This window comes from Hakea prostrata, chromosome 3, assembly GCF_041222555.1.
Source record: "Hakea prostrata isolate BN-2017 chromosome 3, UWA_Hpros_2, whole genome shotgun sequence".
Taxonomy (NCBI): Eukaryota; Viridiplantae; Streptophyta; class Magnoliopsida; order Proteales; family Proteaceae; genus Hakea; species Hakea prostrata.
Window position 1 is genome coordinate 10,963,289 of NC_142602.1, and position 14,064 is coordinate 10,977,352.

The 14,064-nt window shown below is 40.5% G+C and overlaps 1 protein-coding gene across 1 annotated transcript; it reads right to left on the bottom strand.

Annotated features, from left to right (window-relative positions):
* Positions 1 to 875: 875 nt before the first annotated feature.
* On the bottom strand, positions 876 to 13,908 carry LOC149020775 (protein MODIFIED TRANSPORT TO THE VACUOLE 1-like). The gene is made up of 3 exons (XM_089148982.1): positions 12,611 to 13,908; positions 1,740 to 2,705; positions 876 to 1,158 (listed from the first exon to the last, which is right to left on the bottom strand). The coding sequence occupies exons 2-3, from the start codon at positions 2,586 to 2,588 to the stop codon at positions 1,117 to 1,119; spliced, it is 891 nt and encodes a 296-aa protein (XP_089005108.1). The 5' UTR covers positions 2,589 to 2,705; positions 12,611 to 13,908; the 3' UTR covers positions 876 to 1,116.
* Between the last annotated feature and the right edge of the window lie 156 nt (positions 13,909 to 14,064).

Sequence of the window (14,064 nt, forward strand, 5' to 3'; positions counted from 1 at the left end):
GTTTTACCCCTTTCCCAACCGCAACTCTCTCGACCCTACCGAACCCTCCCCCCTAGCTCCCAAGGCAATTGAAATACAGTCGAATCAAAGAAAACCCACAAGTGAAAACCTCATTTACATGAGTAGTGAAAATCAAGCAACAATGTACTTCCTTTCCGAGCTTCATACACTCGTTTAGCCATGACAAATTGCTCCAACTAAACAGGAAAATATCAAATATTGGGAATTTGAGGTCTTCCATCTTCTTCTCATCTAAAACCCCGTCGAGTAAACTTCAAACCACAGAAAGAACAAACCAAAAAAGGGCTCTGTAAGTTGGTAGAATCTATGTCAATGCAGGGTTAATAGAGGGGTAAGATCCATACTTCTCAGTGGAGAGGTCATGGATTCGATTCTTGCGGACGACAACCATCCCCCCTGAGGATTTAATCAAGGTGCGCCCAAGCTGGCCCGGATGAACCTCAGATACCAAAAAAAAAAAAAAATTTATCGACCATACACAATCGATTAAGTGGTATTTCTTTGGGAATTGCCTTGGCTTTCTACAGTCCCTATGATGCGAAATTGCGAAACGCATGCATAGAGAGAAGAGAAATGTCCCTTCCCCGAGTCCCCTTCGTCTCCTTTCTTGTTTTTCTTTTTTCTTCTAATTGCACCTGAGGTCAAATAGGTTCTATTCCTCAAACGGAAGAACAGCAGCAGCTCCCAACCTAAAAAGGAAAAACGGGAGGAAGTTCGTTCAACCCAAAATGAAATGTTTGTAACCGTCATATCAGAATTTACCACGTGTCAAAGATCCAATGTGAAACCGGAGGAAACTGGAGGATCGAGTAACTGGAACTTCTCCAACCCCCCCCCCCCCCCCCCCAAACAACACTCCAAAAAAACAAAAAAGCCAACAAGTTTACACAGCTATCTACTTCCTCAAAATGACAACAAATTTAGTAACATGATCAGATAAGATCGTGCAGCATGGAAATGTTTTTGAGGCTCAAAAAAGATATTTATCACAGAAGAATATTTAACCATCTTTGTTGAAACAATACAGCCTCCTCCAATTTACTAAACATGTGTTGAAGGCCTGTTTCAACTCTCAAGCATTTCGTTACATAGGCTTTATAGTACCTTCTTTGCACCACGAGCTGATGACAAATGATCCTGCAACACAAGCAGAACAAGAACATAAGGCATTGTATATCTATAAAGCAATTTAACTTCAGAGACAAATAAGATGAACTTCTTTCTTATGTGCCTCGATTTCTGCAGTATATACATATTTCGAATCAATGCCAACCTAACCATATGGGATACGACCCTTGCTTTGAGAAACTGAACCAAAAAATGCCTAGGGCTTCTTCAAGTAAGATAGGGCCATGGTTTGGGACATGTTGAGGGACAGAAAAACTCATGTCTGCCGTCTGCTGAAAACATGTATATAGATAAAACCCTATTTTGGGCTCATCAATAGAGTATTAAATAAAGTTCCTAAAAGATCTGGTTTGAATACGAGGTAAAAATAATCTGTGAAGATCATGGAAGATTCCAGAGAAATAAATGGGGAATCCACAAAATTACTTTAAAATTCACTTTACTTATTTTGTGAAGAAAACAGTTTACTGTAAGTAATAGCACTATGACAGTTGTGGGGAAGGAACCTGATCATCAATGCTACACCTGAAAACATCAAGTATTAAGGAAACTTTCTGTAATATATATTCACATATGCACATCAACCTTACCGAGATGAAATCAAAGGCTTTAGTATCTTCTTTCTTCGAGTTGCTCATTAATGTACTCTGAGCTTGAGTTGGAACATTCGGATGGAAAATATCAGGGAGTGTTAAAGGGTATCCTCCTTCCCCGCTGTTGCCAGGAACATGCCCAACAGCAACATTCTCTAGAGAACTCAGATTCTGAAGCTGTTGGAAGTTAGGCATAGTTGCTAAAAGCTGCTGCTGTGCAATATAATTTCCCATCATACTATAATTCATCGGCTGTGAAGCAAAAGCTGGGTTGAACATCATGTTTGGAGGCATACCATACTGCAGAGGACCAAATGCAAACATAGCATTTGGGTTCCCAACCATTTGAGATCCTATCAAACCATTTCGACCATCATTTGGCAACAGATGGCTTGATTGGATGTTTGGATTTGAAAAAGCAGCATCAGAAACTGTCTCAGAAAATCTATATTGTTGTTTGTTATCTGGGGTATTTCCTTTGCTATCAGGAAAACCAGCCAATATATCATTGACTTCTTTTTTATGCCTTACATGCTCATGCAGAAGTCCAGCACTCGAACCAAAAATATCCAATAGCTCTGATTTGTTTTTATTTTCTGTTAATCCAGTATCATTAATAACATGCTTGTCATCGACATGCAAACCTGAAAAGAGGTCACTGACATGCTCTCCATCCTCAGCTGTGTGAAATGAGACACCTGCAAATAGATCATTCTCTTTGTTTTTTTGCTTAGCGGGTCTTTCGTTGATCAGACCATCACCAAACAGCTCATCAGTTATAGGGGCAGCTGATGTCATCAGATCTGCGATACCTCGATCACTATCCTTTCCTGTAAAATCATCCATCCCATAAAATTCATTTACATCACCAGTGTCTATTAAGTCAGGAATCTGAACAGTAGAGGACTTTTCTGAATGATGATCAGCCGAGACACTCTGCTCTCCATCCAGAAGGCTTAAGACCTATTAAATGAAAATACAAACAAACATAATTTAATATTAACAGAGAAACAAGCTAAGCAGCTAAATGTTGCATAAGAAGAAAAAGCATGTGTAAATTACGTGTAGTCGAAGCAAGCTTTCGGCATAAAGATTTGAGCAGAGTTTTAGGATTTCTTTTTTGAGTGAATGAGTTTAGAATTTAACTTAGTCAGAGAATGATCTACTTAACCAACTACCACAATAGTAAGGAACCTGCATAAAATATCAACAAATGACTGATCTGACAGAGCAAGATTTTACTGTCAATTATATGAATATTATGTCTAGCGTAAATGCATTTTGTAATAAAGGGTTATTTTATTGGTCGTACAAATAATAAGAGAGCTCACAATTGGGGTGTTCAGCCCAAACAAACTGCATGCATTCAAACCCCCCCCCCCCAAAAAAAAAAAAAAAAAAAAAAAGAGCCCTTGAAGTTTCGTCTTCTTTTCTCTTTCACCGTTGCATAGCTAAATCTGATTTCCCATACTAAGACTGTTTCATGGTATCAGAGCAGGATTAATCAATGTTTTAAGAAACCCTATCAGGGTCTTTCCTTCTGCCATGCAGGCACATGTTGCTGCTACTTTCTCTACCATGGAAAACTTATTAGATTTTAAGCATATGTGATTGTTTATGTTGACACATCAGAGAAGCCAGGAAATGATGAAGCCCTAACAACCAGAGGCAGACCCACCTCCGATTTGGCATGTTTTCCAAGGAATAAAAGCCCAGGGGTTGGGTTGTATAGGCTATCGGCCTTCGGTTTGTTCGGAATAGCATGTAATCTGTATGGGACTCAAATAGGGGTACAAGGGCAGCATACAAAACTAGGTTTAATTACTATAAGTATTTACAGTTAGAACCAGTTCAATAATGGCTCAGATTAAGTTAAGATTAGTCCGCTGACCCCATTTAGTTAGGAGAAGAATTGTTGCTGTTGTTGTATAAAGTTAAGATTGGTTGGGAAGGAGGACTCATTTAGTTGGTTCTAATAGGAATTAGCATTATTAAGTCTTTGCTAGCACTGTATTTTGGCTTCACCCCTCCAAGCATGAGCTGAAAGGGTAGTGCTATGTTTACTTTAAAATTCCTATTTCTAGTTCCATAAGGACCTGCAATTGGCTTCCAGCCCCTTTCATACCTTCCAACTGGAATGAATAGAGACTGAAGTATTATGCTAGTTTCTGCTAAAGCAAGCTGCTGATAAATGCCTTCACCATGAGAAAGTGATCTACTGTTTCATGTCTAGGTCAAGCTCCACAGTTCAAATCCTAGTTCCCAGGGATCCTTGCTTTTTAAAGTCCAAATCCCTGCTGTGACTGAGGACTCAATCTACTAATTGAAGGTTCTTCTTCCCTAAGGTTGCTTGTGAAATCCCGCCTAATCCTAACCTTGCTATTGTGCCAAATCCATACCTACCATATGCATTATTCGATTTATTCTCTGTCGACTGTCGTATGAGTTGCCTAGTTTTGTTTGGTAGAAGTTCACCCCGAAGCTGATCTTTTCTCCTCTCAATTTCTTCTTGTGCCTTTTATTTACCTTTGATAGGAGGGTGATCTTAAGTAATTCCCATGACTGATCCTCATATCCCTGTTGTTCTAGAGTGGACCTCCATACACCCTATAACCTTGTGTTTTCCCCACATGATGATTTCGAAGGGAAATCAAGTGTGATCTTCATGATTTGTTATTCCTTCTAATTATTTCAAGACTTCAAGCTTTTCATCCCCTGTTCCTCAATCAAAGGTTAGTAATCTCTCTTGTATTGTATTGATCTACTTTTACTATGTTTTACCCTTTGTGATTGAGATTTAGAAGAAGATGCTGCATCCTTGCAACCATCTCTTTACAATCTCTTTTCATTTTTTTTGGGTTTTATGATCTTCATATTGATCTTTACCATGATCCTTATGAAATCTTCATAAAGCCATGATCTTACTTTACTCTTACTATGTTTTATTCTTTGTGATTGAGACTATGAAGAAGATGCTGCATCCTTGCAACCATCTCTTCGACAATCTCCTTTCATTCTTAGAGTTTTATGATCTTCATATTGGTCTTTGCCATGATCCTTGTGAAGTCTTCATGAAGCCATTATCATACTTTTGATTTGATTTCAAGGCATGCTAGATTTATCCCTTGTTTTCTTACAAAAGTTTTATTGTTAATTGTTTTCCGAAGATTTTGGGAGAAGAAAAGTCAAGATAAAAGCAATGTCCTCCATCTCCTTAGAATCCTAGTACTCTCCCAATTTCGAGGACGAAATTATTTTAAGGGGGTGAGAATGTGACATCCAGCCCAAACCTAGCCCGGGATACCCTATTTGTTTTGGGATAAAAAAAGACTTGTTTAATGTTAGACCTTGAAGTTGGACCTTGATTTCAATGTTGTTATCCTTGAAAGCCTTAGGAGGCCATATCCGGCCTTATCCTTACCCCCGACCCGGCCCGGAATTTGTATTGTCTGTTGATCCAATGACCCGAAGTGGTGGGAAAAGTCCTTGTATACCCTTTTGGTTGATGATTTGGTGTCGGAGCCCAAGCCCATGGACATTGACGATGATGCCCCTCACTTGAGAGCGTTGTCAGTGTTAGTTTTGAATCTGCGCACCGAAGAGGGGTGAATTAGTTGGTAGACCTAATAAACACCTGTGCACAATCCAAAAGTATTTCCCGAAACTAGACTTCTTGATGGACTTGTAGGAGAAAACCCCACCCAATTTGACCCCATATAGCCCTCCAAATCCCTGTCCGAAGTTGCTGAACTATGTCTGGCAAATCCTGCTTGCGCATCGAAGAAGGTGAGCTTAGTTGGTAGACCTAATGAACTCCCATGCTTGATCCAAAGGTATTTCTGGAAACTAGACTTCTTTATTGACTTGTAGGAGAAAACCTCACTCAATTTGACCTTGTATAGCCTTCCGAATCCCTGTTCGAAGTTGCTAAACTATTCCTGAGAATTCTATTGAAACTGCTGTTGGTCGATACTATTGGTCGATACTATCAACCAAAGGTATCGACCAAAACAAGCCCAGAATCGTGAAAAAGATGCTGTTTGGATATTCCTTTGTCCTTTTAAGTGAAACCTCGAACCTAAATCATTATTTCACTCATTTCAACATCTAAGAACGTGGGAAAGCTCCTCTAAGCCTCCTCCTTGGCTTGGGTGATGATCTTCTACAAGAATCATTGTTTCTCTTCTCTAATCTCTTCTCCAAGGTATGTAATCTCTCACTCTCTCTCTAATCTACTTCTACCTCATCTTGTTCTTGCTACTGAGTTCGTGGAGAAGGTGCTGCAACCTTGCAACCACCTCTTCTACAAGCTCTCTTGGGTTGATTAAACCTCTCTTCATTCTTTCCATGCTATGATTCTCATACATGATGTTCTTGCTTTCTTATTTTGATTTTCCTCTTCTTTACAACATGAATTCATCTCTTAATCTGATTTTCTCTTTCAATTAGGTCTGATTATATGTTAGTAATTGTCTATATTCTGCGGCTCATCATTCTATTGATTAAATTCCTAAGTTCTCTTGCAATTGTAATGGTTTTCATTGAAGAACATGGGTCTTGCAAGTTTGAACCTAGGACCTCAAATTGGGGGTTTTCAATCCGACCATTGGATCATGTTAATTCTTTCTACGTAGTCTCCTGCTACTGTTCTTAAGCATCCCTCCAAGTTTCATATCGATCCGAGACCCGGAAGACCCATTTTGAGCCAAAACCCAAAAATCCCATTTTGTTTGTCCAAGACTCGTTGGTCGATACTATTGGTCGATACCATCAACCCAATGTATCAACCAACAAGGTTGTTGTCGAAACTTTTGCCCGGCTTTTGATCCGTTCGATCTCCGATTGTTTTGATTTCTTCTCTAATCCTTCATATATGTTTGTTTAGGGTTTTAAGACTATAATTGGACCATTCTCTTGTGACTTCGGATCATCTTCTTCACAATTTGAGGTAAGGATGGTTATTGCCATATAACATAGACTGTATGACTTTTACACTTGCTGTTGGTAACTTAGTAGACTTAACTTATTAATTGATTTTAGACATCATATGACTACTGTAGTTACCTTATGACAGAATAACACCATGCTTAATTACTTGATTTATCATGTTTACTTATTCTTTTCATTTATTTATATATTGTATTATGAGATGTTATGACATGTTTTCAATATGATAATGTATTGTTGATATGTAATGGATGGAAATAAGCATGTGATTGCTTATGTATGATTTGGGATTGGGGAGTGCCCTCTCGGTACTTCTGTCCTTGGACATCGGAGGGAATAGTATGGGATGTTCTCCGAAGATGCCCATCGACGCTTTCCTGGATCATTGGATGACATACATAGGACTTGTCTAGATGTATGGCTAGGATGCCCTGTCATATCAGACCCCGAATCGGAAGGGCATTGAGACCGAACGACCCGTGGTAGTAGTGTGGATTTGTGGGCGCTCAAGACCGGTAACCACTCCGTGAGAGGACATAAATTGCATTGCGGATACCCGGAAGGGGCCATTTATTGGTAGGGTTGCAAATGGCTAGACTTGGGCTCACGGGCACTCAAGACCGGTGAAATGATCCGTGAGGGGACGTGAGAGCTTCCCGTTTACCATTTGTGGATGACCAATAGGGTTGATGAGTCCGGTGAGTAATATCCGTGACTCTAGTGTGAAGGATACCGGAAAGGATCCCGAGAGGGGAGGAATGGACGTATCTGAACCGACATGATATGACTAAGTAGATGACTTGCATTGGGCTAGGCTTTACTTTGACATGCGCCAATACTTAGACCAAATGGTGATGTGAGAGAGTGGTGACCGAAACCCCCAACCATGGATTTGTCCGAGAGGGATGCAGGACCCAACTTCCCCCCGGTGATGAGTGACTGAGACTACCTAAAGAAGTATGGTGCTATGACTTAAAGCATGTCTACCATAGAGACCAAGCATACTTAGAGTTAGAATCATATTTGCATCTTATGTCTCATATCATCTCGCATCGAGTTCATGATTGATATCATATGGCTTATGTATTATGGAATAACTTTCCTTGCTTGAGTTCTTTTGAACTCACTCCTTTTTGCAACATATTTTGTTAGACTTTTCTGCAGGTACTCCTACCGTTGGACTCGTGACGGTCAACACTTTGAGGACTAAGTTGGTGACTCATACCACTTTGGCTACGGTGACTACATTGGTGAAGGCTATCGGTTCAAGACTCATATTTGTCGAGGAGTAGATCCGGCCTGGCTTAGTTTCTTATGATTATGTTATTGAGGAGACATTGTATAAGTTAGAAGAAACGTAACTTAGTTGCTTACCTTTTTATTTTCCTTCTTTGGAGATTTGGTTGTAACCTTTACCTTATTTCGATCTACCTTCCGCACAGTTGTCTTTTGATTTGGTACTTGTTATTCCGCACTACGATGTTCGTTGTGATCCTTCCGTGATCATTTCTTAACTTTTATTATTAGATTACTTGAATACTATAAATTGTTCTTGCTTTTGATTATATTATTGTGATAAGTGGATATGATCGTTCCTAAACTGGATCTGTTGGGCTGTGGATCACCCCCCCCGCAACCCTCGAGGCCGCCGCCCCCGGGTTTTTAGGGGGGGGGGGGGTCTTTCTTGTTCGGGGGGGTTGGTTCTCCAAAAAAAGGCCCGCCCCGGCGGGGGTTTTTTTTACGAGCCGCACCCCACCCCCCCCCCCCCCCCCTCTTCTTTTTATTTTTTTTCCCCCCCCCGCCCCCCCTTTTTTTTCCTTCCTTAAAAGTTTTTTGCCCCCCCTCCTCCCCCCCCCCTCCCCCCGTGGGGGGCGGTCCCCCGGCCCCGGAAGGTTTTAGATCGGGGGGGGGGGGGCCCCCCCCCCGCCCCCCGCCTGATCAAATGCACCAAACATCCTGCTGATACTGAACCAGAAAGCCTCACACCATCCTCCCCCCCAGGGCGCCCCCTCAAATAGTCAGACCACGTCAATAAATTAAGGATCAGCAACCAAGATCAAGGCAAGAGCCAACTTGAAATCAGGTCAGCTAAGGGTAATTTCGATTAGGCTGTCAGGGGTAGTTCATAATATGGGTTGTGATAGATGAAATCAATGGTAAATGCTGTGCTTTATTTATGAAATAAATCCCATTAATTTCATACCTGATGCTTAGGTTTGGTTTCTAGGGAAAAGGGTTAGGTCTCTAAGGGTTTCAAAAGGTTTCAAGGATACTCAGCCCATAGGGGAACATGGGATGAATTCCTTGAAGTTATTTTAGGGGCCTCAAAGAGTTTTTTAGGCTGAGACTTGGAACAAGCCTAGGTAGTAGGATTTTAGTGGGGAGATTTCAAGATATTGAAATTCGTTACTTTTGTTTGAAAAATCAAGGATTGTGTGATAATACAGTAGTAATATTAAGAGGGGTAGAATTGTCTGTTTAGTTAACTTATTGCAGTAGTCCCATATTAGGAATATCTGTTTTCTTCTTATCACATTATTAATATAAATAAAGGCCTACTATGTCACTTAGACATAAGTTAGGATTTCTCAGACCATTCAATTTGGTATCAGAGCCATAGATTTGACCCACAAATATGAGAAATCTCCGAAAGAAACACCCTTGGGCCCCACCGCCTTCCTACTTCCCTTCTGCTTCTCTCTCTCTCTCTTCCCAAAAACCTCATTGCCTCCTTCCCATGCCACAGGCACCACCGCCAACCTAGCGAGAGGAACTAGGACCCTTGTCTCCTCTTACGAGGCTCTTAGGGCCATTGCTACCCAACAATGAGGCATCTAGGGCCCCTTGATCTCATTGCCAGTCCTCTCTCTCTGTGGAAGAACCTTATGTATCGCCTCCTCTCTGTAATCCTCCTAGGGGTCTTCACCTCCTTATTCTTAACCTTCTAACCCTTTTTTCACTTATCACCTCTAAGCACTTTTCTCCTACAAAGGGTTTGTTTTCCCTTATTCATTTTGTGATCTAGTTCTCTAAGTTGTTTCTTTGAATCCGTGTGATGGACTCTGATTCTATTACCACCGCCACTTCTGGTATGTTTGAAATGGAGAAAACTCCAATTTCACAAGAACGTGATTTCTCCCCATTCCAGATGACCTCTAACAAACTCAACGGGACTAAATATCTCTGATGGTCTCATTCTGTTTCTCTTGCTACAAGTGCTCGTTGCCTTGCAGGTCATCTTCACGGTACATTTGTCAAGCCATCCACTCCTAGTACAACACAACACAAAACAAGTGGGTGACCGATGAATGCTTGGTTATGAGATTTCTTCTTATTCCATTGAACCCAGTATTGCAGAGAGTAATCTACTTCTTCTAGATGCTGCCACGATTTGGAAGGTTGCCAACGAAACCTATTCAAAGGTTGGGAATGATGCTCAGTGTTTCAAGATTTAGCACAAAATCCATCAACTACAACACAAGGAACTCACTTTAGCTTAGTACTATAAACTCTCCATGGATATTATTAGGCTCTTGATCTTTATGGATGCTTCAACCTGTGTGTTGTTGATATTGCTGCTTATCAGAAATGGGAAGACAAACTCCGTGTCTATAATTTCTTGGTTGGACTAAATATTGAGTATGATCAAATACGAGTTCACATCCTCTCAAGAGAACCTTTTCCATCCTTGGAGCAACCCTATACTGTGGTTGACACTAAAGATAGTAGTCAGAAAATGGTTCACACTCGGATGCCAGAAAGATGTATGGCTGGTATAGGATGCTCTCAAGCACGTACAGGTGATTCTTCTCGTATCCCAGTCAAGTGTGATTATTGTGGTCAAGAACATCACATCAAGGACAAGTGCTAGAAGTGCATAGTGAACCAACCACTTCCTGTGAAGGAGGATGGATGCCAATCGGAGGGGAAATCCTCAAGTGTTAACCCATCAAGCCAATCTAGAGGATCAGAATGCTCCAACACCTCTTTCCTCAAATGAGCTGCAATAATTACATCAGCTAATGAACAGACTTGAAGTGTCTTCTTCTATGCCAACTACCAGTGAGAGTATACCTTCTGCCATAGTTCCCCCCCCCCGACACACATCCCACCATAGGTACCTTTGGTTGTCACAATGTCACCACGAGTGCTTCCTTATGAATAATTGAATCGGGGGCAACCGATCATATAACTGGTTCTTCAACTCTGATTCATACATATTCATTTATTCCTTTGAATTACAACGTTCATATTGTTGATGGGTCTCTTTCCCCGTCTCTGAAAAGGATTCCATCATTTGTTCACAAGGTTTATCATTGTCCTCTATTTTGCATGTTCCTAATTTTTCTACTAATCTTTTATCTATTAGTAGCACCACTCGAGACTTAAACTACAAAATAACCCCTTTTTTTCCTTTTCATTATATGTTTCAGGGACTTACAAACGGGGGGCTCTATCCGTTGGACGAGGTATCCATCAACATTGACTAAGGTCTCCGGTTCCAAATCTCCAACTCTTTTCACCTTACTACAGTGGCATCATCGTTTAGGCCACATCCCTTTACCCACTTTAGATAACTTTACCTTGATTTAATTAAGCATTGTGACTTAAATGACTTTTATTCTGATGCTTGCATTTTGGCAAAGCAAACTAGACATATTTATCCTATTTCTGATGACCATAGTAATATTTATTTTTCTGTTATTCATTCTAATGTGTGGGGTCCATCTCGAATTGTTTCTAATTCTGGTTATTGTTGGTTTGTCACCTTCATTGATGTTGCACTAAAACCACACAGGTTTACTTCACCAGAAGTGTGATGTTTTTTCTTGTTTTTAAATTTTTTTCATAAAATGGTTATTACCTAGCTGGGGGCCATTATGAAGACCCTGCAAACCGACAACGGGATTGAGTATTTGGGTAGGCAATTTCCCTCTTATCTGGTTGACCATGGAATTATACATCAAACTAGTTGTGTTGACGCTCCTTCTCAAAATGGCGTGGCCAAACACAAAACTAGACACCTTGATTTACCAGCTCCCTTATGTTTACTAAATATGTGCCACGTTGGTTTCAGGAAGATGCCGTTCTCACTGCAGCCTAACCAAATGCCATCCTGCATGTTGCAACAACGCTGTCCCTTGAAATCCTCTTAAGGACAGCAGCCTTTACTATTCCTCCTAAAATGTTTAGTTGTGTAACCTTGCCCAAAATCATCATTTCCATGGTAAACTAGATCCACATGGTTTACGGTGCATATTTCTTGGTTGCTCTACTACCCAAAAGGCTTGTAAGTGCTATCATCCTCCTCGCCGAATGCTAGTCCTCACGGATGTCGTGTTTCAAGAACAAATTCTATTTTTTGCCCTTACACCTCTTCAAGAGGAGAGTACTAGTGAGTAATTTCCAGTCCCCGTCCCTCCTTTGGATATTCCCATTGATGAACCTCACTGGGAAGATGGAGTTACCGGACAGGAACAACTATTGGTGGACCAAGACAATAGTGTGCAAGGGGAGCAACAACCAACTCTAACATCACCTCTGAAAACACATCAATAGAGAACAGCAAGAGAAGGTCCCCTACTGTACCTAGCCGATTGGAAGCTCCTGCTCCTAACCCTGAAGCAACTACTCCTTGTAAGTCAATTTCTGAACCAGCTTCTGATCCCTTTTAGACTTAACAATTGCATTGTGGAAATAGCCATGAACATGCACCAAACACCCAATTTCCAATTTTGTTTCATATTAGTCATTATCCCCAGAATGTCAAAGCTTTGTTTATTCTTTGTCCTCTATATCTGTTCCTAACACATGACAAAAAGCATTGGCTCACTTAAACTGGAAGGAAGCAACAGATGAAGAAATGAGAGCTCGGAAAAAAAGAAAAAGAAAAAGAGAGACGTGGGATCTAGTGACCTTACCTACAGGAAAGCGTACTATTGGTGTTCATCAATAAGCACAAGGAAGACGGGACTGTGAAGAGATACAAAGCAAGATTAGCCAAGGGTTTTACTCAGTCCTACGAGATAGACTATCAAGAGACATTTGCCCCAATTGCAAAAATGAAACAGTTCAAGTAATTCTTTCATGAGCAGTAAATCAAAGATGGAGCCTGCAGTGACTTGATATGAAAAAATGTTTTTCTTCACAAAGAAATTCAAAAGAAGTGTATATTGAAATACCAGCAGGGTATGCTATTATTGAGACTCATGGAAAAGTTTGCAAGATGAAGAGAGCCTTGAATGTTAGCAATGGAAGCAAAGATGACGATGGGGAGACTCAGATACTTCCTAGGCCTTGAATTGGCATATTTGGCCAATGGTATCTCTCTTTCTCAAAGAAAGGATACTCTAGATTTGTTGACTAAGACTAGGATTTTCAGGTGTAAAGCACCTGAAACTCCCATCAAGCCCAATTTACATTTGAAGGCAAAGGAAGGAGAACCAATGGACAAGACTAGCTATCAAAAGTTGGTAGGGAAGTTGATTTACCTATCTCATACTTGACCAGAAATTACATTTGGTGTCTTGGTAAGCCAGTATACGCATGATCTTTGTCATGGTAGAAGATCTCGCTCTCGAGAGAAATCTTGACCATCTCGGTGAGATCTCGGTCGAGATATACAATTTTTTGGCGTCAACTCGGTGGCCCATCTCGGTGGGTTTTAGGGTCCCAATTGGGTTGAAACTTGGTATTTAGCTTATTTAAGGCCTTTTGAACACGTTGGTGGCCTTGGATTTGTCAGAAACAACCCTATGTATGATTTCTAAGTCTACCTATAGTGTAAAACCGAAATGTAGTAGGATTATGGAATGCAATGTTATACAACATGTAATATAGAACCTTTAAAGCATATAAATGAAAAGCAAGTATATCAAATGCATCAACTAACTTAAATGTTATCAAAACTCCATCCATATGAGTATCACAATCTCAATTTTCAAGAATAAAATAATTATACAACCATTAGAAGTTCTATATGTCATTAAATCATAAATTCATAAAACAAGTAGAGAATGATTGATCTTCCTTGTTGTAGCTTGTAGATGTGCTAAGAGTAGTTGCAAATGAAAATTCAGCCAAAATCCACAAAAAAATGCAAAAATTAAGAGATATGGCGAGATCCAGGGCGAGATATGGCGAGATATGGCGAAATATAGCGAGATATGGCGAGATATGGCGAGATCTCGAGCGAGATATCCCAACTCGCAGATCTCGACTTCCATCTCGTCTCCGCCAATGTGAAAAAACGAGATATCTCGCGAGATCTCCCACCATGATCCTTGTTCTTCACACCTAGATGTTGTCTCTCGAATCTTAAGGTACTTAAAGGCTACTCCAAGAAAAGGAAATCTGATTTTCTCTTATGGACACT